We start from the raw sequence: 26,380 nt of genomic DNA on the forward strand, positions 1-26,380 counted from the left end.
TGAGCACTCTGGTGGCCTCAAAGCCTCATCTGAGGCCACAAGCTGCCCCTCAGATCCCTGTGAGGCAATGTCACACATCACTCCCCCAAGGAAACCTGCTCTTCTATTTACCCCTTTTATGCTATATATGGATACACTTGTAGCATTGGTGTGACAGGGCCCGAAGAAGATGTGTCTTGGTGCCATGAGTTGCCACTGGGTGAACATCAGCCCATCAACAGAACCTTAAAATTTGCATTTGGAAGAGTAAAAATACCTTTCCTGTAAAGTGATGTAATCCTTGTGCAATAATGCAAATTAAATTAAGTCTCTGAGCAAATCAACTCGTTCATCTAGAAGCAATCAGGAAGTTGGTGACATCTACAATTCTAGATGAACTAACTTTTACCGGGAACTCAGCACATGACAGACGAGTTCCTGGATGTTCTCATTTTACTTCTGTTATCACAACAGCTCTGTGAGGTAGACATCGTTGGCCACGATCGACAGTGAGGGATCTGAGTCCCAGAGAGGCTCAACAGCACAACGTAAGGTCATAAGCAAGTGAAAGAGTCAGGATTCGGCCGGTGGGTCTCATTGGAACTATCTGCTCTTCCACGACCCCATCTTGCTTCTCTCTCTTTCAAGTCCAAAGTCTGAGAGAAGAATCAATTCAAAGTTCCAGTCAAGACCTGAACTCGTATTCTTTGAATTCGTACTGTGGCAAGGACCTGGCAGGAACGTAAAAGGTGTTGAAGGAGGAACCTGTCGGGACTCCATGACCCCCACTCTCCCCTCATCTGTTAGATACAGAACCCTGAGTTTCAGCTGGGTACTCGGTCATCCTTGCTGGTCGAAGCAACCATGGGTCTCGGCTCTAGCAAACAGGACGGAAGCAGAGACAACATGTTGACCTTGTAAGCCACCAAACCCACCCTGAACCAGCTACCAGGACTAACAGAGAAGAAAGAAATGATTTCCATCCTGCCTCAGTCACTACACATTGAAGTCTCTTGTTTCAGCAACTTCGCCCAGGTCCTAATCAACGCACCTCATCTAAGAAACTTAAAAACCTATATATTCCTCTAAAGAGGCTAAGAACTATCCTTACAGCTTGTTGAACCTATTCATTTGCTTTGCACCCCACTTCCTCAGAAGGGATACAAGACAAATTCATCCTGTGCCCTGGGTCTCAATTCTCACAAATTCTAAATCCTAGTTTATGAGATTGATTTGTATAGTTCACACTACACTGATATCACAATCCACTTCTTTAAACCCATAGTCTTCCCAGTGTCCTTATTTGGAAAATGCCACCCTCCCGTATTTAGCCATGGGGCAGGGGGCCACCATGGCTTCCCAATGGCCCAGGCTGGCGTGACGTCATTCGAACCAAGGCCATGTTCACTGGCCTGCTGGGCTGCCCTTCTTCTTCAGCAGCTGCATCAGCTTACACCCGCGGAAGGCCAGGTGTTGTTGCCACGGCAGCGAGCATCACGGCAATGCTGGCAGGCTGGCTGCCTGCTGGGACCAGGTTGTTGGTAATCCTGTCTTGTCGGACAGACAAGACATCAGGATAGACAAAACTCTTCTTGAGACCATTCAGTAATAAGAGCTTTTAAAAGAAGCAGAAGGGAGTAGAGTATCTGGTAGAACCCTCTGACCTATTTAGAGACCCCGGCTTGGATGCCTTCTGCAATGTAGTATTTCAGGCCCTCCCAGCATAACCGGCCATGGTTGCGTGAGATTATATAATAAGTATGGGTCCATGTGTTCCAGCCTGCCATTTTCTGCCTTCGTGACCACCTATTACCGATCCAGGACTGATTTGCTGTGACACCTGCTACTATCCCGTGACTAGAATAATAAACGCAAGCAAATCACTTTGGCCATTACATTCCTGGTGAAGAGCTACAGTAGACAATGACATATGTCTGCTCATTAGAAGTAACACACAATTAACAGCATTATGTATCCACCCCATACCAAGCTATTTAGGTTGTAGTAGAGACTGAGGGGGTGGTAGAGTATCTCTAATTCAGTATCTAGAGGATGCTGCTGCTTTCCCTTTGTGAAACACTTTGTATCTATTCATATTATATCATATAAGGAACTATATGACATTACGTATATTACCTGCTTCAAAAGCATGACTGAGGCTAATCTTAAATTGAAACAGATGGAATCGCTGACAAAGACGACTACAGAATTAAACTGACATATGGAACTGTGCTTTCTATGGCATTTGATTGGGATTTTTATGTGCTTGACCTTGTCACGGTAGCAGAATCCATCATCCATGGAAAGTCATAAAACTGAGAGTGTCACCTTGGCACACTATTCAAAACTAATTAACTGAACCTGTTAGGCGCATAAATCCATTGATCCATTCTCACCACTGGGACATAAAATATTTATAAGGAAAATAAGGTACTAAATTTCAATAGATATTTGAAAGAGTGGGCTAGAGATATCACAGATTTAAAACAAAAATAATGAGCCCTTGCCCACTTTCATGCAACAGTAATTCAAAAAGCTGCCCCTGAAACCTTCCTAGCGTTAGGAGAAAACTTGGAAAGTTAAGTACAATAAAAAAATATTGTGCTTTCAAAATAAATCAGTGTATTTTAACACAAATTACATACAATTTGAGAGCAAGTTAATTACCACCATGGTCTGAAGCCTTTTAGAAGCTGAAAGCATAACCCACTTAGAACTTCCTCTGTCTTTGGCAAATCTAATTATTAAACATTTCCCGAATTGGCTTCGGATGTGGGATATCACATTAACATAAACAACAAGTATTTATTTAAAAAAATTCCCAGGATGAATGCCACTGTTCTGATGTTCTGAGCCATCGAGAAATTTATAAGTGAATAAATACAAACTCACGGACAGGGGGAAATGTCAGCTCTACAAATCTACAATTTGTCAGTCAACAAATGAACAAGAGGGAAGCAGGAGGGTAGGATGCCCCCTCAATAACAAAGAAGGCCCCTCCACACAGTCTCCAGGGTCCTGAATGTCACCTATGAGGAGGCCCTGAGCAGCTCTGTTCCTACACTGTCCCCCAAGGAGAAATGGCCCATGTTAAAAGATCAGTAACAGCAGTGGAGAGCACACTTCTAGAGCATAAGTTCTAGGTTTACAATCCAGAATAAAAATTAAGTGTTTTAATAATGACAAAGGAGGTATTAACTTTCTACATCAAGATGGTTAAGAGTGAGGGAAAAAAACACTCTTTTTTAAAAGAAGAAATAGATGTTGGTGGAATAAAATCACATACAACACGTCTGGCACACAATGTTGGGGTAAAAGAGATGGGCTTTTTTTGTTTGTTTTTTAATTAACATCTAATGTATTATTTGCTTCAGGAGTACAGGTCGGTGAATCGTCAGTCTTACACAACACACAGCACTCACCACAGCACATATGCTCCCCAATGTCCATCCCCCCACCTCCCCATCCCTCCCACACTCCTCCCCTCCAGCAACTCCCAGTTTGTTTCCTGAGATTAAGAGTCTTATCGTTTGTCTCTCTCCCTAGTCCCATCTTGTTTCATTTTTTTACCCTCCCTTCCCATGACAAGCCCCTGCCCTGTCTCTCAAATTCCTCATATCAGGGAGATCATATGATAATTGTCTTTCTCTGATTGACTTATTTTGCTCAGCATAATACCCCTAGTTTCATCCACGTTGTTGCAAATGGCAATATTTCACTTTTTGATGGCTGCACTGTATTCCATGATATATATATACCACATCCGCTTTATCCATTCATCTGTTGATGGACATCTAGGTTCTTTCCATAGTTTGGCTACTGTGGACATTGTTGCTATAAACATTCAGGTGCATGTGCCCCTTCGGATCACTACATATTTATCTTCAGGGTAAATACCCAGTAGTGTGATTGCTGGGTCATAGGGTAGCTCTATTTTCAACTTCTTGAGGAACATCCACACTGTTTTCCAGAGTGTTTGCACCAGCTTGCATTCCCACCAACAGTGTAGGAGGGTTCTCCTTAAGAGACAGGCTTTTGATCACCTGGTGAGTCTTTCCCTTCCTGAGACTCATGGACACAGTGATTTGGTCCTAGAGCCAAAGGTGGCCACCCCTGGAAGCTTCTGGTGGCCAGAGCCAAGGACAGCCTCCCAGTGCCCCTTCTGACTTAAGACTCTGTCATCCCCTGGCCATGTCCACCATCTCTTCTGCATCAGTCTCCCAAGCCAGCCCTGCAAGGGCTATGTAGCCTCCAGGCCCTGTATGTCTTCACCTGTGCAATCCCTTATCCCTACATGGGCTGGCTGGGCCCACAGAGTCAGATGGGAACCAAGACCGGGTTGAGGCATTATGTGGTTAAGCCTTCCACAGGGATGATTCTCTGGACCTCCTTGGTCTCTCTTATCTGGGATCCTTTCCCCACCCCCGCCCCACCTCGCCTCCCCTTTCCTCCTGCTCCTCAGGACCTTCCTTCATTTAATAGGACTCGCTCCTCCACTCTTGCCCGCTGCCAACGTGAATTGCTGGTTGCACCTCTTCAAGTCCATGGTTACATTTCCCACCTGGTCTGACAAAATCACCACACCCTAAAGTTAGCCTTGGAGGCTGAAATGGTGTCTTGAAGCAGAAAGGAAATTTACAGGAAAAAATTCTAGCAGAGAAATAAAAGACACACAACGAACATAACAAAACGGTCAGAGCTCCGTGGAGGGCCTGGAGTGGAGTAAAGAAGAACAAATTAATTAGAGCTAAAATATAAGAAAGGCTGCACGTGGGCCTGGGATAACAATGCAATATGAACTGAAGAGTCTGGTTCATTGAAGCCTCCGCACCTGAAGGACACCAGTATGGGTGAGGAACCACAATGCTGGTTAACTCAGTGGGGTTTTCAGAAACTGGAGACCCCAGCTGGGGAAACAGATTTTGGTGTGAGCCAAAATCACCCCACGATGGCAGGCTGGCAAGGCAAGTCTGCTGGACACGGTTCCCCATGGCCTGCCTGCCGGGGTCACTGCCATTCCCAGACAACACAACCTCCCCCCATCCCAGCTCCCGGGGTCCATCTCCCCCGGGGTCCAGCCCCCCACCCGGCAGAGGCCAGGACGCATGCCTCTGATTGGTCGGACAAGATCATGTGCCCGTGCCAGCGGTGCGGGTACGTGGGAGCGCAGAGGGACCCGCCTTCTGAGCCTCTGCTGGGAAGGCAGGAACTGCTTCCCCTGGAAATCAATGCCAAGTGGAGTTGCCTAAAGTAAAAAACCAAGGTCTACCACATTCCTTTGGTCGAATTTCGTGGTTTGTGCACCTCAGACCTGCTGCGGCACCCACCTCCGGAAAATAACTGTTCGGTGCCAAGGGAGAAGCAGTTCTTGGCTCGGACGCCTTTCAGGGAGGTGTTCTGAGAAATGTTCTCTGCATGTGATCTGGAAACTTAAGCCAACGAAGTCTCCCGTCCCGTGATACCTGAGGATTGGAGGCGACGAAAGCATGGACACTCCAGCTAATCTGAGGCCCGTCGACTCCGAGAGCAATGACACGTCCTATGTGCGCAGTGTCACCGCTGACCAGCGGGAGTTCACACGCGAATGGGAAACTGAGTGGGGTGGCGTGGGCTTCCACCTTAGCGCGAAATAACACACGTCCCAGCCCACTATGACTCCATTTCCCTACCCCTTTACAGAAGAGAGTACCTCAGCAAAAAATAAAAGTTCTCTCCCAATAGATCCTCAGCAGCTGGAACTGAAAGGTGAAGACCCCAACCCCAGTCCCTCACTGCAGCAGGTGGGGGCCTGTGGGATCCTGTACATGAGCATTTAGGTCGGACCATTACTGATTTGTCTTTCCAGTCTCACACACTTACACTTAAACTGGCTCTCATAAAAGATGCAGCTATTTCGAACTATTCTTTTAAACAAACTTGAACAAGTGTATGCAGTTTAAGAAAGAATGCTGCAGAATACTTTCAATGTCTCATTTCAATACGCAGTGGCCTAATTCCTCTAAGAGGGCAGCATGGGGAACGCAGGCAATGACTTCCACTTAAGGCCAAAAGGATGAGTGAGCCAGGGCCTCTCCTTCCTCAGCAGCTACTCGAAGGTTCCTGGCAGACATGTCCCAGCCCAGAACCATGTTCTTCCTTCTTCCACCAGCAACCAGAAATGTGCTTGTGCAAAATGCTATCCTGAGCCTCTGAAAATACCTAGTGAGCATGTCTGTGCCCCTGTGTGTGGTCTCCCAGCTCTGTTTCAACACCTCCTGAGACAAAGAAAAATCCTTTCAGCCATTCTTCAAATGTCACCACCGAAGTCACCTTCATATAGATAGGCTCCATGCTGCACGAAACTGCACAAAACTGCAGACTTGGGAGTAGACATAACCCCTCAGCTAAAACCGCTGGTCCAGAGACGTGGGCTTCCCCCTTCCTCCCTGAGGGTGAGCACGTCAATAACCAAACCAGGCCATGGATCAACCTTGGTTACTATCATCTTTGAAGCCAATGTGGAGCTTAATCGCAATGTACGTAGCAAATTTTGACCACACTCCCAGCATGGGTCACCTCATCCTGCCCCTTTATGGGAGGCAGTTAGCATGGTGATTCAACAGCAGTTTCTGGAGTGGCCTGGAGGTGAACATCAGTCCTGTTGCTAACTGACTAAATGGCCCAAAGCAAGTTGGTAACTTCTTTGGGCTTCCATTTCATCTGCACAATGATGCTAATAAGAGGTGCACCTTACTGGGTTGGGGTAAGATGGTACAGGGAGTCTGCCCAGTGCCCAGCGTGGGTGGTTGAATGGATACTGACAGTTGACTCTTGAACAAACCAGAGGTTAGGGGTGCCGATCCCCTGCCCAGGTGAAAATCTGCATATAACTTCTGACTCCCCCCCAAACTTAACTAATAACCTACTAATGACTGGAAGTCTTACTGATGACACAAACCGTGGATTAACATGTGTTTTGTATGTTATGTATATTATATCCTACATTCTTACAATAAAGTAAGCAAGAGAAAAGAAAAGGTGAAGAAAATCGTAAGGAAAATAGTTTCTGGGGCACGTGGGTGGCTCAGTGGGTTAAAGCCTCTGCCTTCGGCTCAGGTCATGATCCCAGGGTCCTGGGATTGAGCCCCACATCAGGCTCTCTGCTCAGCGGGGAGCCTGCTTCCCCCTCTCTCGGCCTGCCTACTTGTGATCTCTGTCTGTCAAATAAATAAATAAAATCTAAAAAAAAAAAAAAAGAAAATCATTTCTACAGTACTGTACTTACTAAAAAAAACCCATGTGTAAGTGAAAGCGTGTAGTTCAAACCCGTGTTGTTCGAGGGTCATCTGTATTTACTTTCTACAACGGATTTGAGGGACCCGAGTGCTTCACCTTGTCTTATCCCTTCCTCCTTCCAGTCTTTAGTCCCACGGAACAGGCACAGGTCCCCTGCTACACAGCAATCCTCTCCATAAAATAGAACACATTCCTTCCCCTCTACATTTTCATAGACCCCTCTCTTCTCAGGGAGAATTAGACACACGTCAGCAGAATTCACCTATTTTTGTGCCCAAGTATAAGAAACAGAAACCTGTTTTTAAATAATTTATATAATTTTTTAAAATAGTAACTTCACTTTACCAACCACCCTTCCCCATCGGGGGCGGGGGGAGTGCTTCTCTGGTTGCTTCTTTCTGATAGCTGCCACCTCCAACTTCAGGGACCTAATTTACCTAGATGAACACCAGAAGACCATTCCGAGGCCCTCTCAGTCTGGAAGGGAGGGTGGGCCAGAGTCTAAAGACTAATGGAGAGGCCAGCTGCTGAAGGGCTGGGAGTTGTGCCAGAGGGCACCTGGATCTGACAACAGGACAACAAAGAGAGGCAGGGAGCTGGGAGCCCACCACAATCCGCGGTCCACGGTCCAGGAGTTCTGGCCACACCCACTTTGGGCTGACTCCTGGAGGTAATGACAGCCCCGGAAGATGGGACAGGGCTTGGGGTTTGGCTGGGAGTGTAGGCATACAGTGAGAATCAAAATCCTAAGCTAACCTAGTAATCAGAATAAAGGAGAAGCTGTGCCCCTAGAATTGCTATTGATACTACAGAATGGGACAGCTCTAGGCACAGAAAGTGTCATCTTCCCGGAAGCCACCTATCCCCGGTGTGACCTCAACAAGCAGCACTGGACCTCACTGCAGTGTGGGGTCATTGTTTCATACACCAGAGCATGTCCCCTATAGTCCGTACATGACATGCATCAGAACCTGGTGTCCCAATGATCCCAGCACCGCTCACTATTTGGGGGAGACGAAGAATGATCGAAGACCCTTTTAAGTGGACTGTGTTACATGTTAAGCTCATTTTATCCCCAACTCTTAGACTCAAAATTCCCACTGACATAGCAATTTCTGGACTAACTCCAATGGAAGGAATCCTGCTCACTCTGAAGTGGAAAAAAATAAAGATTTACACCATGGAAAATACCCAAGGGCTGTAGATGGTGGAAAGTGCAACTCATCACTCTGCTTGCTTATTTTTCTACCACCGATCCAAACACATGGGCCACCACACTTCAGAGCCAGGCCCACCCCAGCAAAGACTCAGCTCCCAACAGCACTCTTTCCATTTAGCTACCCTAAATTTTTCACTCATTGAAGTATCTTCCAGTAACCACCAAATGAATTCAATATACACAGTGTTCCAGATTACTATTCTCAGTGAGATGTGCATTGTCATAAACAATCAAAAGCCACCATACACTTAGCACCTAGCAAAAGTCTTGCATGTTAGTATTGGCTAATAGTGTTAAAAGGGGCGGCATAAATATCTGTTGAATGAGCAAATCAATTAACTCGTTTCAGCTTGTAGCCCTGGATGTTCGGCGCGCCTTATGCTGTTCAGCTACCATAAACCAATTCCAAATTTTCTGAATATGATTGATTCAGAAATTAATGGATTTTTTTAATAGAACAACATGGAATAGAGAAATAGACCCACGTACATATGGGGGTTTTGTTTATAACACAAATAGCATTCAGATCAGTAAAAAAGATGAATTAATCAGTCAACTGAGACATTTGAAAAAAGAAAAAAATAAAAAATAAAAAAAACAAATCCCTGGCTTTTGGTACCAAAATAAATTCCATTTAATCAAAAAAAGTTTAATTTAAAAAAACACACTATGAGAGTAGTAGAGCAAAATAAAAATATAGGTAAAGATTTTTATAATATTAGAGTGTGGAAGGATTTTCAAAGCAAGACATAAAACACCAAAACCATTAAAGAAAAGAAAGTCATATTTGACTAAGTAAAGGTTTTTAAATATTTGGTACGATTTTTTTAAAATACTGTAAACAAAGTAAAATAGAAACCAACAAACTGAGGAAAAATACGTGTAATATAAATGACAAAGGTTTGGTTTCTGAATATGTAAAGAGTTCTCACAAATCAATAAGAAAAACAACCCAATTAAAAATGGGTAAATGATGCAACTTGGAAAGTAACAGAAAAATAGTCAATAAATATATGAAAAGATATTAGTTATTTAAGAAGTGCAGACAGGAACAGGTTATCACTTTTAACCTATAATATTAGCAGAGATAAAAAAAATCTCAGTGATATTATCAGTAAATGTGTGGAAAATCATACTCTAAACACTTAAAAGGAAGTAAGTTAGTATAATATTTTGTACTTTTGTACAAATTGTAAATTGTAAATTGTAAAATTACTTTTACAATATCTTTTTAAAGATATAAACTTCATGTATCTCTGACCTACAACTCTATTTCTGGGAATTATCCTACAGATATATTTCACACACATACATTAAAATTTGGATACAAAGACTCTATTGCGAACTATTTATGAAAACCAAAATTGGGGGGCACCTGGGTGGCTCAGTGGGTTAAAGCCTCTGCCATCGGCTCAGGTCATGATCCCGGGGTCTTGGGATTGAGCCCCGCATCGGGCTTTCTGCTCAGCAGGGAGCCTGCTTCCCTTCCTCTCTCTCTGCCTGCCTCTCTCCCTACCTGTGATCTCTGTCTGTCAAATAAGTAAATAAAAATCTCTAAAAAAAAAAAAACAAACCAAAATTGGAACTATCCAAATATCTGTTATTAGGGCACCAATTAAGTAAATCATGGTATACTGTTGTGAGAGAATTCTATGTGACTCTTAAAATAAAGGAGGTAAATCATATAGCAACATGAAAAGATAGTCAAGGTTTACCTCTAGGTGAAAGATAATGGGAAAGAACACTTGCACATGTACAGACCATATCTAGAAAACTACATAAGAAACATAAGACATTACCAGATGAATGTGGTCTTTGCACTTTTCATTTTGGAATGTTTTTGTACCGTTTGTATTCTTTACAAGTATGTATTAACTCCAGTCATTAAAAAGAACTTTAAGAAAGGGGCGCTCAAATGGCTCAGCTGGTTAAGCATCCGACTCTTGATTTCGTCTCAGGTCATGATCTCAGGATTGGGAGATCAAACCCCACACTGGACTCCACACTGAGCACAGAGCCTGCTTAAGATTCTCTCTCTCCCTCTCCCTTTACCCCTCCCCCACCACTCGCATACGTACCTTCTCCCTACACCCCCCCAAAAAAAAGAAGAAGAAGAAGAACTTTGAGGAAGAAGGGTCTTAACAATGGTTTTCTTCATAGAAAGGTCTTCTTCATTAAAAATAGGCACACGGGGCGCCTGGGTGGCTCAGTGGGTTAAGCCTCTGCCTTCGGCTCAGGTCATGATCTCAGGGTCCTGGGATCGAGCCCCACACTGGGCTCTCTGCTCAGTAGGGAACCTGCTTCCCCCTCTCTCTCTACTTGCCTCTCTATCTACTTGTGATCTCTCTATATATATCAAATAAATAAAATCTTTAAAAAATAAATAAATAAAACCCTTCAACTTTAAAAATAGGCACAGTATTTTTAATACTTGATGGAATTGCTTTCGAACACCCTTGAACACTTTTTTTTTAATATTTTATTTATTTATTTAACAGAGATTACAAGTAGGCAGAGAGGCAGGCAGGGAGAGAGAGGAAAGGAAGCAGGCTCCCTGCTGAGCAGAGAGCCCCATGCGGGACTCCATCCCAGGACCCTGGGATCATGACCTGAGCCGAAGGCAGAGGCTTTAACCCACTGAGCCACCCAGGTGCCCCCACCCTTGAACACTTTTAAAAAGTTTATTTATCTACAACTAATAATGCTTCCTATTTAATTAATTGATGAAAATAGGCCTCCATTGCTTTCCAATCTCCCTCATATCACACCAAACATGGAAAATGCTATATTATTTGTCTAGCACAGGACACAGTGGACACAGGTGGCTGCAGCCTGCTCGCCCCCACCAGCCAAGGCTAGCGTCTGAGTCCCTGCACCCCTGTGATATAAAGGCAGCCCCCACCCACCACCTGGGAGGCTCCTGTTCTAGGCGCTTCTATTAAACACCACCACTTTAGTATATACTTTAAAATAATGAAGATCCTTCAGTAAGTATAATATAAAAACAAGCAAAATCGGGTGCTTGGGTGGCTTAGTCAGTTAAGCACCTGCCTTCGGCTAAGGTCACGATCCTTGGGTTCTGGGATCAAGCCCCGTCCCTGCTCAGAAGGGAGCTGCTTCTCCCTCTCCCTCTGCTCCTTATCCCCACTTGCTCTCTCTCTGAAATAAATTTTTAAAAATCTTGTTTTAATTTAAAAATAAAGAAAAATAAAAACAAGCAAAAATATAGTTGACGTTGAACAACAGGTTTGAACCACAGGGGTCCATTCATACACAGATTTTCTTCAATGAATATATGATAGTACTATAAATGTATTTTCTTTATAATTTTCTTAGTAACATTTTTTCTCTGAAGTTAGAGAAAACTTCATTATTGTAATAATGCATGATATAATATATACAAAATAGGTGTTAATCAACTTTATGTTATTGGTAAGGCTTCTGTCAACAGTAGGCTATCAGTAGTTAAGTTTCAAAAGGTGTCAACAGTTGTACGTGAATTTTCAACTGTGCAGGGGGTCAGTCCCCCTAATCCCCACATTGTTCAAGGGTCCATTATAATAGCACGGTGTTAGAAGTCAGAAGAATAGATTAGTTTTCTTTCTTTTTTGCTTTTCTTTTCTTTTCTCTTTCTTTTTAAAGGCTAGTGCCAGGAAGGAGGAACAGGGTGGGCTTCAGAGGGACTGGTCACTTTCTGGACCTGCGTGTTTGTGGTTATACAGGCCTACTCGTTTTGTGAAAATCCATTTTGCACCACATTTAACATCTGTGCAGGGTTTTTTTATACGAATCTTATACTTCAACATAAAAGTTTAAAGAGTATGTTATAAATTTGGTCGAGTTAGTAAAAATAATGAAGTTCAACAATACGGAGTAAATCAGAAAACTATTATTAGCACATACATCTTGCAGATCCCATAGCAGAAAAGATAAAAGAAAACTTCTAAATTGGAATCCTCTCGTAAAACCCTCCATTCACACTCCCCTAAGCTTTTGAGGTTATCAGGATGTAAAACGGTTCATGGTGGGAGAGTAAGAGAATTTTCTGACTATGATTTCCCAGGCAGGAGTCCCTGGTGGAAGTCACGTGAGTTAGTTAAGTGGCCAAGACCGAGGAGGTCCTCCTGTCTCCCTGCCCAGAGGTTTATCCAGGCCGGCACGGTTGTGGTGACAGTCATACCAGCAGACATCTCACAGGCCCCACCCATCTTGCAGGCTGGCCGTCCTGATGGATTGCTCACAACTTGCAAACTGACATTCCTGACATAGGGCTTAACAGGTATCCCGGGGGAGAGTAACGAACTAAAAGGACCAAAGTAAAACGCTGCTTCCTGCACACGTGAGCCAGGAAATGGGGAAAGGCGAGAAAGCCCGGGCTCCAGGCCACTCCCCCCCCAAACAGGCTCTGGACCTGGAGCAAAGCAGTCAACATCCCAAGCTCAGTGTCTCACACCTGCAGATCAGGGACAGGAAGCGCACCCTGTAGGTGGACCACGCACTGTGACCATACAGAGTGCTGCTGCTTTGCTGTCGTTGTCATCGTGCATTAGAGCCCGTGGGGACGTGTTAGGACCTCCCCACTGTCATCAGGATCCTGAAACTTTGCCTCTTCATATGTAATACATTCCCAGAACTGAGAATCAGCCGTCTTATGTCCTGAAACACCTGCCAGCGACCCTAACATGCTGGGAATTTGCCTCCTTTTCTTCCATGGACGTACTTCAAACCTGGTCCAGTGGTTATTACTTTTTAAACACGGGACCTTCTATTTTATTTTTTTTTAAAGATTTTATTAATTTATTTGTTAGAGAGAAGGAGAGCACAAGCAGGCAGAGTGGCAAGCAGAGGCAGAGAGAGAAGCAGGCTCCCCACTTAGCAAGGAGCCCCATGTGGGACTTGATCCAGGACCCTGGGAATCATGACCTGAGCTGAAGGCAATGTCTTAACCAACTGATGCACCCAGGCATCCCAACCTTTTATTTTTTTAATAATCCCATTCTATCGAACCGTTACTGCAGGCCGGCTGTGAACAAGTGATCTGTGACCAATAACAATCAAGGTTTGTGGCACAGCAAAGTAGTTCAGTGCATTGGGTCCTGGAGTCAAACAAAGCTAGTTCTAATCCACGAAGCCTCCCTTCTTAGCAGTCAGTGTTTGTGCCTGTCCTTAATCCCTAAGCTTCAACTGCTCATCAGCAAGGTGGGGACAATAACAGAAACCCCCTAATGCCATAAGGTATATAAAGCACTTACTCAGCTGGGGGAGATTAAAGATGGCCACAGATTCTTGGCATTCCTCCCATTAAGAGGTGGAGCACAAATCTCCTCCCTTTGCTTCTGGGCTGGTCTCAGTGACTTCCTCCATCAATCACACCTAACAGATATGCCATTTTGGGCTCCTCCTCCCAAAGCTCATAGAACACCCACTCTGGAAACAGCCAGAAGAAGCCCATGCTAACTGTGGGGAGAGGCCACATGGAGAGAGACACCTGGTTATTCCTAGATGGCCCGGCCACCCCAGCAGAAGCACCAGACTTGTGAGTGGCACAACCCATAGAGGGTTCCCACCCCAGCCAGCACTGGCCTGCAATCGGCAAGGAACCCAGGCAAGACCTACTCTCAGAGCCCAGTCAAATCACAAAACTGGGAGAATAAAAAACAATGCCTATTCTTTGAAGCTACTCAGGGTGGATGGCTTGTTACACAGCAGTGGTAACTGACACACTCAGACGGTGCCTGGCGCACGAGTCAGACTCAGCACATGTCTACTGTTAGAATTACAGAGATACTCACACACTAGCCTGAGTTCAAGCTCATCTATGCAGCGACACCCTTCTTAATCAAAGGCATTCGGAAGCGCTCTGCTGATGGGGGAAGAACGGGGTACGTTTTAGTTTTGGTTCCAGGACTGTGCACCGATCTTTCTCAACCAACTATCAAGGACCCCGCTGGGTTAGGGGCAGGGGCAATTAGAAACCATTGTAGTGCTTGTGAGGAAGAAGCCAAGGACGTCTGAAGACACAGGCAGAGTGTCCGTAACTATGTTGCTGGAAAACAAGAAGGAGGATGTGCACATCTGGTTAGTGGTGACACAACAGTGGTGATTCACAAGTCAGAAGCGCGGGGCTGACGGAAGTGAAATGTGCAGTAACCCGATTCACATTAACAGCAGCAAGGCACTCAAGTCAGTAAATCATACAGCCAAACTTTTAACAACAATATATTTCCATTTTTATTGTGCAACAGTACAGATTAGGTTATGTTACTAAGATTAACCCAAGAGGAGGTCTACAAATAATACAACTTGTCTGTTTAAATAGGGATCTTTCGGGGCATCTGGGTGGTTTAGTCGTTAAGCCATTGCCTTTGGTCGGTGCTGGGATCGAGTCACGCATTGGGCTCTTTGCTCAGCGGGAAGCCTGCTTCTCCCTCTCCCACTCGCACTACTTGTGTTCCTTCTCTTGCTGTCTCTCTCTCTGTGTCAAATAAACAAATAAAATCTTTTAAAATAAACTAATTAATAATTAATTAATTAAACAGGGATCTTTCTTTTAAAAATCTATACACCAAAAAAAAAAAAAATCTTTAAACCCTATTTATTACTAGTTCCTTTTAAACTGAATTATTCTGGAAGATCTATAAATCTGAGTTCGTGATTCTCAAGCTTACATGAATAATGCTTTTATGAAAAGAACATTCTTTTAAAAGCCTAATGCATTCTTTGGCCACATACACAACAGAATCCAGGTATCCCTATGGGAGGGTCTCGGATTTCCAAGGCTGTCCATGAGCTGCATCACACCAGAAAACTAGCAAGACTGTACGGTTGAGGCCTACTCCTCTGGGAACAGAATCCTGGGCCAGCACTTTGCATTGCCAAGAGCATACCCCCACATTGCAGCGGACCCTGATTTCTAGAATACAGCCTCCTTTCCCAGGGTCCTGCCAACATCAGACACTTCATGAGGGACAAGCGCGCCATTAACCCAAGAAAAACCTTAATGGTTAGAGCACTGTTTCTCATGCTCTTTTAAGCCTCCACAGGCTTTTTTAAGGGGAAAAGCTATCCCATCCATGGATCCCAATGTAGACATTGATGACAGTGTAAATAAATGCAAATGATTAAAGGACACACAAACTGCTTATGATATTCTGAAACTATAAACATAAGTGTATTAATTAAATGCAAAGTAAACTACAAAACCAACAACATTCAGATGAATATCAGTCTGCTGTGATGTATCATGTTGCTCTGCTAAACTGAAATAACTCAGGGCTGGGGAGCACTCAGAGGTCAGCATGCTGTCACCATGTGACGGTATGGTTCCCTCCCACTCCATACATGATCTGTCAGCAAAGTATTCACTTCTACCTTCAAACAGCCAAAGCGGGACCCCACTCACAGCCTAGGCTGCTACACTGTGGTGGAAATCACCGCGCCCTGGCCTTCCACCAGTTCCCCTGCCTGCCGTCTACCCTCCACAGCTGCTGGAGCCATCTGCTGAAAAGACAGGTCAGACCATTGCTGCTCTTCTGCCCCAAACCTCCAACAGCGCTCCCACCCTATTGCCTGTCCTTCCCTGCCCCCAGCTTTCTCTGCACCGCAGACATCCCCAGCACTCGGTATTTAAGAGCAGTGGTCACTCTTGCTGCAATGTCAGGACTGTGACCTCCGATTTGTCACCCGCTGTATGCCCACGCCCTGGCACGGTGCCTGGTAAAAATCCGGGACGTGCCACAGGATCACTGGGTCTTCACGTGGCCCCCTGCGTTATTTCTGTCCGAACGCTCCCTGAGCTCTTGTCCCATGAGCCGGTTCTTATGGGCACTGAAGTTGACGCACTTTTGTCACACGGGGATCACCCTGAAGATCCAGGAGGTCATTTTCTTTCGTTTTTAAAGAACAGCCTCGAAAACAAACAGGCACAAAAAGCTACGGACCCCGCGGGGCAGAACGCCAGACCCACCACTTTCCAAAACCCCATTTTGAGAAAGACTAGCTTTGAGCGTGCTGGGGAAGCCAGAGCAGTCACGAGGAGACCAAGCAGTGGCATGCAGGGATGAGAACACAGCATTCTAATGAGCCCTTCCAGCGGGCTTGTGTCCTGCTCTGGACAGCCCTGGCCCCCTGTGGCACCGTAGGTCACAGTTTCAAGGACCTCTCAAGGTCTCACCCAAATTACTTTCCAGTTTTAGTGTCAAATTATCAGTCATTACCAGGGGCAACCAAAGGGAATCTCTCCCTGTCAAATGTCTCCTTGGCCTTGCAGCAAATTTTTACAGGTTTTAAATGACTGACACAAGCAACCGCATGCTCATTAAGTAAACCAAGGAAGAGAAGAGTAAGTAGTATTTAAGTGCAAATTAGGCCTCACCCCCACAGGGATCACCACTTGGACAAATGAGTCTTTGTAGAACCTCTTCCCATCAGTGGATGCCCACGTAAGCCGCGCCCCTCCCGCTCCCTCCCTCCGCATTTCCCTCCTCTGCCCTGGGCCTACGTGGTTCAGCAGCAGACACCCACACAGCCTCCCTGACCTCTCCCAAACTCCCCAGCCCTTCCTTGGAAACACGGGGCAATGAAGTATCACGTGACACCCCACAGGGTCACCAGGGGTTGATTCCCATGTGTGCCCCATCACACCAAGGACACGGCTGGACTATAAACCTCAAGGACATTGTCCCCTCCTCTCTGAGAAACTGTTCTACGCGCTACAGCCCAGCCCAGCAGCCACGTAGTGCATCTCCCAGTGAGTAGCTCCATTCCTCTCTCAAGGCACACACAGCCCTCAGTTAAACCTTCATCCACTTTACACAAACCTCTGTTGGCCTGCGTTACTCTCCAAAGGGTAAGCCTGGCTGGGGGTTCTGGTCTGTACTGCCATCAGGAGGGAAGGTCACCAGGCTCAGCTCAGCACGCACTCCTCCACTCAGCAGTGGGGAAGCCCATGAAGAACAGACTAGAAACCCTCCCTCTAAGAGCTAAGCCCCGATGCCTCTTTCACGGAGGACAGTCTGATGATTCATCGATGAGAGGTGGGGAGAATAAGAAAACAAATTAAATGGATGGAAGAAAATGATCCTGCAGGGCAAGAAAGAACAGAGACAACAACAACAACAACAAAAACAGTAGAGCAAGACTGTGCACTTGATGTTGACCAGAAAATTAAAAGCGGTCATCTAAACGTAACACCAAAGACAGGGAGAGAACAGGAGCTACAAAAAGGGGAACCAGGGCGTTGAGGAAGGCAGGTAGGCTGATTTCTTCATACCTGCAGGATTTTCAGTTAACAAGAGGAAACAAGACTGTGGCAAGTTTGTACAATCATATGTCATTATAAAGAAACAAGGCTGAAGGCATCGTCCTGGATCCCTCAGTCTTTGTGGCCTCAAAAGGAAATCAGCATCTCAGTCATTGCCCCCTCCCCATAATTAGATTCAAATTTTAATTAAGATGAGCATGTGTTACTTTACAACAAAGAAAATAGCTTCAGAAGATCATTATGAAAAAATTTAGAAAGGAGCGCCTTGGTGGTTCAGTGGGTTAAGCCTCTGCCTTCGGCTTAGGTCATGATCTCAGGGTCCTGGGATAGAGCCCCACATAGGGCTCTCTGCTCAGCAGGGAACCTGCTTCCTCCTCTCTGTCTCTGCCTGCCTCTCTGTATACTTGTGATCTCTATCTGTCAAATAAATAAATAAAATCTTAAAAAAAAAAATTAGAAAGTATTTTAGCTCCAAAATGAAAGATAAGTCTATGAAGTATGGAGTATTGATGCTAGGTTTTTCTTTTTTTTCTTTAAAAAAAAAAAAAGACTTTCTTAATTAAGCTTACCATAAGTGTAAATGCCGTGGCCAATAGTTTGACCAGAAAACAAACAAACCGACCAACAAAAAACCCATGGGAACACTTTGCTCTTTCCCTCTGCCAGCAGAGGGCAAGTGGGCAACTTCTACAGGACAGTCTTCAGGCACGTGTACACTAGCATTCCCCTCTTTCTCTCCCTCTCTTTCCCTCTTTCTCTCTCCCGTTCTTCCCCCAAGCCCTTCGCCCCTCTTCTTGTCTTCCTTTCTCTCCCCACACCCCCTCTCCCTCGCTCTCTCCCCTTTCAGGAAAGTCTCTGACAGAGGCAGCTTTTTGGACTATGCTTTCTACCAGCAGATCTCAGTCAGAAGATCTCCTGCACTCCAGGAGAGCAGAAAGGAAGTGATAGTGGATAAAGAACGTATCTTTTTCTTATAGAAAAACAAATACTCTCAACAAAAAGGGATCCAGCTCTCTGCTACTTTGTTCAAAGTAGAGAAAATAGGAGGGAAGTGATTTCCCCTGGGTTCTGCTTTGCTCTCCCACAGGTCCCCCAGGTGCCCCTGGGGGAACTGAAAGCAGCCTGGGGGCTGCCTTTTGGGCTAAATCTTGAGCTAGCAGAAGCTGAGTTCATAACCCATTCAGTGACCCTGACGTTAAATCCCCCTTTTTCTTTTCCTTATTTCTGCTGACAAAGTGAGGCAACAAGAAAGACAGCTGGTTCCTCAGGAGCTACATGCCTCTCAGCAGCTCAGTGGTCAGGCCATGGGACTGAAGCTGCAAAACCAAAGTCGACCCCTGGGTAAAGCAGAGGGCTGCGCTGGTCTCCGCGGGAGACTAAGCACTCTCACCCACCAACCTACCTATGTGCTCCCCACCTCCCAGAGCTCCTGTGTCCGTCTCCCAGCTCAGGGCCAGGTCTGTTTCTCCACACAGAGAACTGACCACCTTCTAACCAGCCATAGAATCTGCTTTCCCACCATTCTGCTAAAATGGAGGAAGCTCCACAAGGTACATGAACACCTAAAAAATAAGGCATCTCGACACCTTGAGAGGGTGTCTCCTCACCGAAATGCATAACCCAGAAGAAGCAAGGAGGTAACAATCAGACAAATTGAGATCTTGGGACTTTCTACAAGATAAAGGGTCTGGATTCGTAGTAGAAGAGGAGAACGGTTTAAATGACAGACATGACAAGCAAATGTAGTTCAAGGTCTCTACTGTGGATGTTTAAAACAGTTATAAAGGACATGCAGGGACAATTGGAAAATCTAAATATGAACGATGAACGATATTCTTGATACCATTATAACTGTGTTCAATGCCGGGGGTATTACAGGTGTGCAGGAGAATATCTTTTCTCCGAAAAGATACATACTTAAGTATTTGGGGTTTATTTTTTTTTAAGATCTTATTTATTTACTTATTAGTGAGAGAGAGAGAGAGAGCGAGCACAGGCAGACAGAGTGGCAGGCAGAGTCAGAGGGCGAAGCAGGCTCCCCGCCGAGCAAGGAACCCGATGTGGGACTCGATCCCAGAAGGCTGGGATTGTGACCTGAGCCGAAGGCAGCTGCTTAACCAACTGAGCCACCCAGGCGTCCCAAGTATTTGGGGTTTAAATGGTTTAATGTCCACAACTGACTTTCCGATGGTTCAAGAAAGAGAAATCGTATTATTTAATACATTAGAGAAAAAAGAGATAAAGCAAGACTGTCAAAATGTCACCCCCACTGAACATAGGTGAGAGACCCACATTCATTGCACTACTCTTTCTAACGTTTTGTGAGTTTGAGACTTTTCAACATAAAACAAGGGAAAAGGGGAGTTAAAAATAAAAAGACCCCATGCTAGGGAGATAGCGGGGTCAACAGGACGGTGGTCAGCCTGGGAGTGGAAGGGCTGTGCTGCCTGTCTACCACGCCCTCCAACCACCTCAGCCCTACAGAAAATACCATGACATCTGGAGCCCCACCTGCTCTCCCCAGTGCCTGGGGTGGTCTACACCCACCTCTCCATTCTTGTCAAAGCCCTGGGTGTCCTCTGAGGCTGTTCAAACCCTTCCCTCTTGGAGAGGCTTTCCCAGATTGTTCACTCCCAACCCCTTTTGTGCTCAATTTCACTTCGGCGGCTCTCACTAAACCACGTGACACCTCCAGCGTCCCTCACCTTCATCCCTGTGGCCAGGAATGCTACTTCCTGTGCACGCGCCTGTCTTTCCTGCCCAACCAGGAACCTCTCCATCACCAGCAGCAACTAGAACCCTGCCTTCCCTGTTTTCTGTCTCCAGCAAAAACTTTCTGTCCCTCACCTGTCCTCACCTCTAATAAGATGGATGACAGTCAGTACTTGTCATCATCTTACTCTTCTTCCATGCATGGCTCTGTGGCAGGTGCTGTTACAGGAATCCAAGTGATGTCACTTAGTTCACCACTGATCTGTCCCCATCCCAGGAACGGCAGATTACTTCAAAAGATAAGGATCATCGGGGCTGTCCTGTCTACTACCTACAGCCACCCACAGCTCCTGGCATGAAAGGAGCACCAGATAAACGGTGAGTGGTTGAGTATTCGAATGCCTCTTCATGTTCAAGCACATATTAGAAATTATAAAAGCAAAGATAAATGAAGGGCACCTGGGTGGTTCAGTCCGTTGAGCAGCTGAGCTGATGACTCTTGGTTTCGGCCCAGGTCATGATCTCAGGGTCGTGGGATGAAGCCCCGTTAGTTGCTCCGGCTCAGCAGGAAGTCCGCTTGAGAGTCTCTCTCTCTCCCTCTGCCCCGCCCCCTTCGCGCTCGTGTGCACGCGCATACTCCCTCTTTAAAATAAATAAGTAAATCTTTAAAAAAAATAATAATAAACTAAAGTGTAATATTTTCATAGACATTCAAGCACTAAAAGTAGCCTTGCTTGTTAGACACAAGTCTGAGAGCTTTTCTAATTCATGAGCTCAAAACCTTTTCATGTCTTAGCATCTTAAAATGTGAAGTTTTGTATTTTCTAATGGCCATGGCCTTGGAGCAGTCCTGAAGGACTCACACTCATGAGAACAGGGACAGTGGGCCAGGGAAAGGCGTGGGGGCCACATGCCTGACAAGAGTCAGGGAGGGAGCATGAGAAGTTTGAAAATGCTTTACGAGTGACTCCGACACATACCCAGACACGAGCTGAGTCTGGAAGCAGAGGGAGAAATGCAGCCACGCTGACCCTGAACAAAAGAGGAACAAACAGAGCCTAGTGGTTTCTACCCGCCTGGCCTGGGTGCTCCGTGTTGCTGTGTGCCATGCGCTCCTGGGAACACATCCCACCGTGTCATTTATACTTATTTTCAAGCCTGAACCACACTTCCCACAAAGGGCCCAATTTAATAAAGGAATCAAGTTTGATAAGAAAGAAATTAGGTTGGGGTGCCTGGGTGGCTCAGTCAGTGGAGCGTCTGCCTCCGGCTCAGGTCAAGATCCCAGGGTCCTGGGTGCAGCAGAGACTCTGATTCTCCCTCTCCCTGTGCCCCCTGCTCATGCTCTCTCTTTCTCTCTCTCTCAAATAAATAAATAAAATCTTTAAAAGAAAAAAAAGAAAGAAAGAAAGAAATGAGCTTTCTAGCCTTTCTGCACCCTCCCCCAGCAGCCCCCACCCATGAAATGCTGGTTTCTGGGAACAACTGAAAATGACCATGTTAGACTCTCAGACTGGGAAAGCAATTCTGATGATTGCCTGGCCCAATCCTCCCCCATCCCACCCACTCCTTCCTTCCACGATGACCCTCACAGATTCATATAGCCCTATGAATACTTCTGGCAGCGGGGTGCTCCCTAGCACTCAAAGCAGCCCATCTGAGGGCTCTGACTGATCTGCTTACTGTGAGCAGAAGTCTGTCCCACCCTCGGGTCCAAGAGCCTCTGGGGATCACACAGCCCCCTCCTGCGAAGGCCTTGCACAACTCTGAAGTCTCCACTGTCCAGACGTCACACCACATCCCAGGGGTCTGCTCTGTGAAGAACCACCACACCGATTCTAACAAAGGCCAGAAGGATAGGCGTCCCCAGGCTCCTTACCAGAAGCAGGACACCCCTGGTTGTCTTTTAACCTTGCCACTCAGCTGTTGAGGAAGTGGCAGAATCTCTAAACTGTCGTCAAGACAACTGAAGTCCAAATATAAATGTCTTTGGGATTCCATCCGGAAGCAGTTTGTAAGTGTACACACCCAGAGGAAATAATAAAATAAAAGAAAGCTCCTCTCCCCCACCCCCGCCCCTCCTCCTGCTCCTCCTCTTCTCCCTTCTCTCCCTCTCTCTCTCTCCCCTTGCTTTTTGCCACGTGGTGATGTGTGTTAAAAACGCATACTGGGAAGCTTTCCACCTTTGGGGTTGGAACAGCTGCTGCCTCGATACTGTTTTTGTTAGTTTTTTTTTTTTTTAACATACTTTGCTGTTTTTAAGGGGGTTGTTTTTAAGCTACGTGTTTCATAATACTAGTTCAGATTACAAAGTGGGACGATTGGCACTTTATTGACAAGAACAAGACTCCTGGGTCCCAGGTGTTTACTAAGGACCCTATCTCAGTGTGTGATCCTGTCCTGCATGGCTGGCTTCCACAGGTGGCCTGCCTTCTCCCAGGAAAGGGCATTCACAGAGGCCTAGAAAAGGCATGAGAAAGTTCACCCATGAAAATAATGAGAGCCAACAATTTATAATAAGTAGCCTAAATAAATCCAAAACTCCGAAGTCCTTGGTTTTTCTAAGAGCACAAAACATTCGGAGAATGTCCCACAGACTGCCTTGGACTCCACTTGGGAGCACTTCTGGCTCCCTCTGGTTTCCACCTGTTGCAAATGACCCTCCTGTCGAGAACCTCCAACAGCGTAGAGATTGCAGACTATAGTGAAGAGGGATCAAAGTCTGCACTGCCCGCGCCTACAACAACCTCGTGCCACAAACAGGAAGTGCATCCCTGTGGGTAACCATGGAGTGATCAGGGCAAAGAGCCAGGCACAAAAACACCAGGCCCTCGCAGTCCCCAGTGAGATAGTCAGACTTCAGCTAGGAAGGCCGCATCCTCGATCACCTTCTCAAAGGGGCCCGAAAGTAAGTGACAGGAACAGAGGGCATGGCTTGTAGGGTCTCAGTCATACTGAGACTTCAGGCAGATGTGGTAGTGGCTGAAAAACAGGAAGCTGAGTGCTAGCCCCATGCAAGACTTCATCCAGAAAACTGGACCTCCCAACAGAGGGAACAAAAGGAGCTCAGGACTCCTGGTAAAATTTTGAGGGTCCATTCAGACATGGCCTTGATCCCTTCTTTTCGTCACTGACCCGCAGTGTTCTTTCTCAAATCGAGTGAACCCCAAGGTGGTTAAAGTGGCTTTGACCTTCCCCAAATGCTATCTCACTCAGACAAGCCCCCCTGTACGATAAGCCGCTAAGGATACAGCCCTATCACTCACAGCTTGTCCAGGACAGGCCCGGCCCAAGTACAGGACTTAACAAATTCTACTCAGTGTGGACAACAAGGTCATTGGCCCTCTAACCTAAACAAGACAAAAACCTGGAGCCACTCAAAAAAACCGAAGGCTGAGGATACGGTATTACATGGGTGAACCGGCAAGCCTCCATCTGCCCAGAAATACCTTCTTGCTCGGGCAGAGTTCTTTCCTCGCAAGCCAATCCCCTACCAACAGAGCCACTGTAAGGACCCAGCAAACAAGGGTGAGGCACTGTCTCCAGGAAGCCACTAAAAGACTGTGCTTCGCTCTGAGAGATCAAAGAAAAGATGCAAAGGGACTTCCTCCAGCTATCTCATCTCCCAGCCTTGCTAATTGTCACCCTGGAATCACAGGTTAGCAGGAAATGGCACCACGTATCTTAGTAGATCATACGGTATAATCCTCTGCCTTAAAAGGGAAGATGTTATGATGTCCATTTTCTAGAAGAGTCAACTGAAGTCCTTGCTCAGAATTGCATAGCAAGTGATCTGTTTCCTTGTAAAAGGATACAGAAACTCATCCCTCAGCAGTGAAGATAATTCATGTGATGGGTAGGGCCCGTGCCACCTATGTAGGGGACGAGGAGGCAAAATATTTCCTACTTTGTTTACTCCCGAGGCCAATCCCCATGCACACAACACACGTCAAAGTTGCTCTTGATTCCTTGGGACACGACATTCCTTCCAAGTCTCTGAAAGCCTTCCATGAGGCTGAAATGACCCCTCGCAAGTAAAACACAAGATGCCCGAAATTTACATCAGGACTTTGTTGGAGAGCCTAGCTGAGAGTGAAACCCACCCCAGCAACACTAAGAAAAGTCAACAGAGGAAGACCAGGCGGGAGCCTTTGCAGATCCCAGCTGTGGTTGAGCAAGCCAGGAGGGCGGGCACACCAGGGCGTTTGTGACCAGGCTAACAGCAAAGGGAGGGCCTTTGCCAGGTCTTCTGGAATTCTAAGCGAATGTGACGATCTAGTGTAAATGACAGTTCTGGCAAAAGACAGGGACAGGAGACAGTCAAGAACATTGTCCAGAGATTCCAGAAGGGCCTAGATGGAGCCCAGACACTTGGCTGATCTGGTACAGTTCAATCCTAACCTGGAATTATTTCCTTATTATAGGAGTCTCTCCATCTCTCCTGACAGACCAGTTAGCATTTCTTGTAAATAAATGGGTTTCCCCTTTTGCTACCCTTTTTGTAGGAAAGTTTTCTTGGGAGATCGGATTTGCCAGAGGCAGTACCCTCGGGAGTCCCTGCCAAAGGCTGCTGGAAACACGGCTTAAAACCAGCTCTTTCAAAAGAACAAATTCTGGAATTTGATGTGGGCACCCAAAAGGAAATGACCCGTAATATTATCTGAGCTCTCTGCGGCCGGTTTCCAGAGACTGTCCTGCATCCCCTGATAGGTCGGACGAGGCGAGGGGCTGGGGTATCTGTTTCTGTTTCTTGGCTTCTTTCCCATTTCCTCAGACTCGGAAAGACCCACTTGGGGAGAGGAAGCGGTTATCCGGGGAGACTGTCCCATCCTGCCTTCCTTCTCCGGAGCACGCAAGTTTCCGAGGCGCTAAGCTCTCCAATACTTACCCTTCACCTTCCAGCCAGGGCATCCCCTCGCGTTCGCTCGCCTTTGGCTGGACTTTCTTTCCCACCCCCTTCCCCGCCACCTCCCCAAAAAGTGAATAAACCAATTGCCCCCGAGAGGCAGAAAGGATCTGGAGCCTGGGCTGAGTAACCTAAAGTTTCCGCCGGAAGGAAATTATCAAAGGCGAAGGAGAAAGCCCTCGGAGGCCGGAGGGACCGCGGCGGCGGTGGCCAGGAGCCGCGGCCGCTCCGCTTGTCCCCGCCGAGGGTCCCGCGGCCCGGCCCGAGCGCCGCGGGGCCCGCGCGGTCCCCGGGAGACGCGGCAGCCGGTGAACGAGCGAGCAGCTCCCGCGCAGGCTCGCAGCCGACCGCCGCCGGGCTGGGAAGAGGGGCGCGCGGACGCCGGGGGTGCGCAGGGGACGGCGAAGGGACGCACGGCCGGGGGTGTCCCCGGCGGATGGCGGCGCAGGACTCACCCCGAGAAGACACACTTTGAGCTCCCGTATCGCCATCATGTGCTCGGGGCCGGACCGGGCAGGGGCTCAGCATCCTCCGGGGCCGGGGCCGCGCCGCGCCCGCACCCAGCCAGCGGCCTCCAGTCTCCGCCTTTCGCTCGCGGCAGCCCGCGGGCGGGACCGCGGCTGCTGCTATTTCTGGGCCGCCGGCCCCGCCGCGGTCGGTCACGTGGCCGCCGGCCGGCTCCTCCCGGGGCTTCGGGTCTAACCTCGGCGGCCCCCAGCTCCCAGGAACGCCCCCCAACGGCGTCAGCCACCCCGGGGGAGCCGCCCCCTCCCCCGGGACCTGCGGCGCTCCTGGCAGCGTGCCTCCTCCCTCAGACCCGCTCAGCGGCCGGTCCCCGCTCTGCTGAGTTCCCTCCGGCGTCTGTCTCGCCAGTCCCTCCCGGCCGCAGTGCCCCGCGGGGTGTAGGGAGACCAGGATCTCCCCGTGGGTGGGGGGAGACCCCGTGGGTGGCTGCGTCCCTGAGGATTCCATTCCTCATCTCCGAGTGGGTGCTGTCAGCTGAGGTCCTTTATGAGGGAGCACTCCG

At 47.1% G+C, this 26,380-nt stretch overlaps 1 protein-coding gene across 1 annotated transcript in view; it reads right to left on the reverse strand.

The window, feature by feature from the left end:
- RAB31 (RAB31, member RAS oncogene family) overlaps positions 1-26,167 on the reverse strand; it is a 132,828-nt gene extending 106,661 nt beyond the window's left edge. Inside the window, exon 1 of the mRNA XM_046025861.1 lies at positions 25,809-26,167. Within this exon, the coding sequence (XP_045881817.1) occupies positions 25,809-25,847 (39 nt within the window). The 5' untranslated portion in view covers positions 25,848-26,167. The remainder of the gene's footprint in view (positions 1-25,808) is intronic.
- Positions 26,168-26,380: the final 213 nt, after the last annotated feature.

Source organism: Meles meles, chromosome 12 (genome assembly GCF_922984935.1).
Source record: "Meles meles chromosome 12, mMelMel3.1 paternal haplotype, whole genome shotgun sequence".
NCBI classification, from domain to species: domain Eukaryota; kingdom Metazoa; phylum Chordata; class Mammalia; order Carnivora; family Mustelidae; genus Meles; species Meles meles.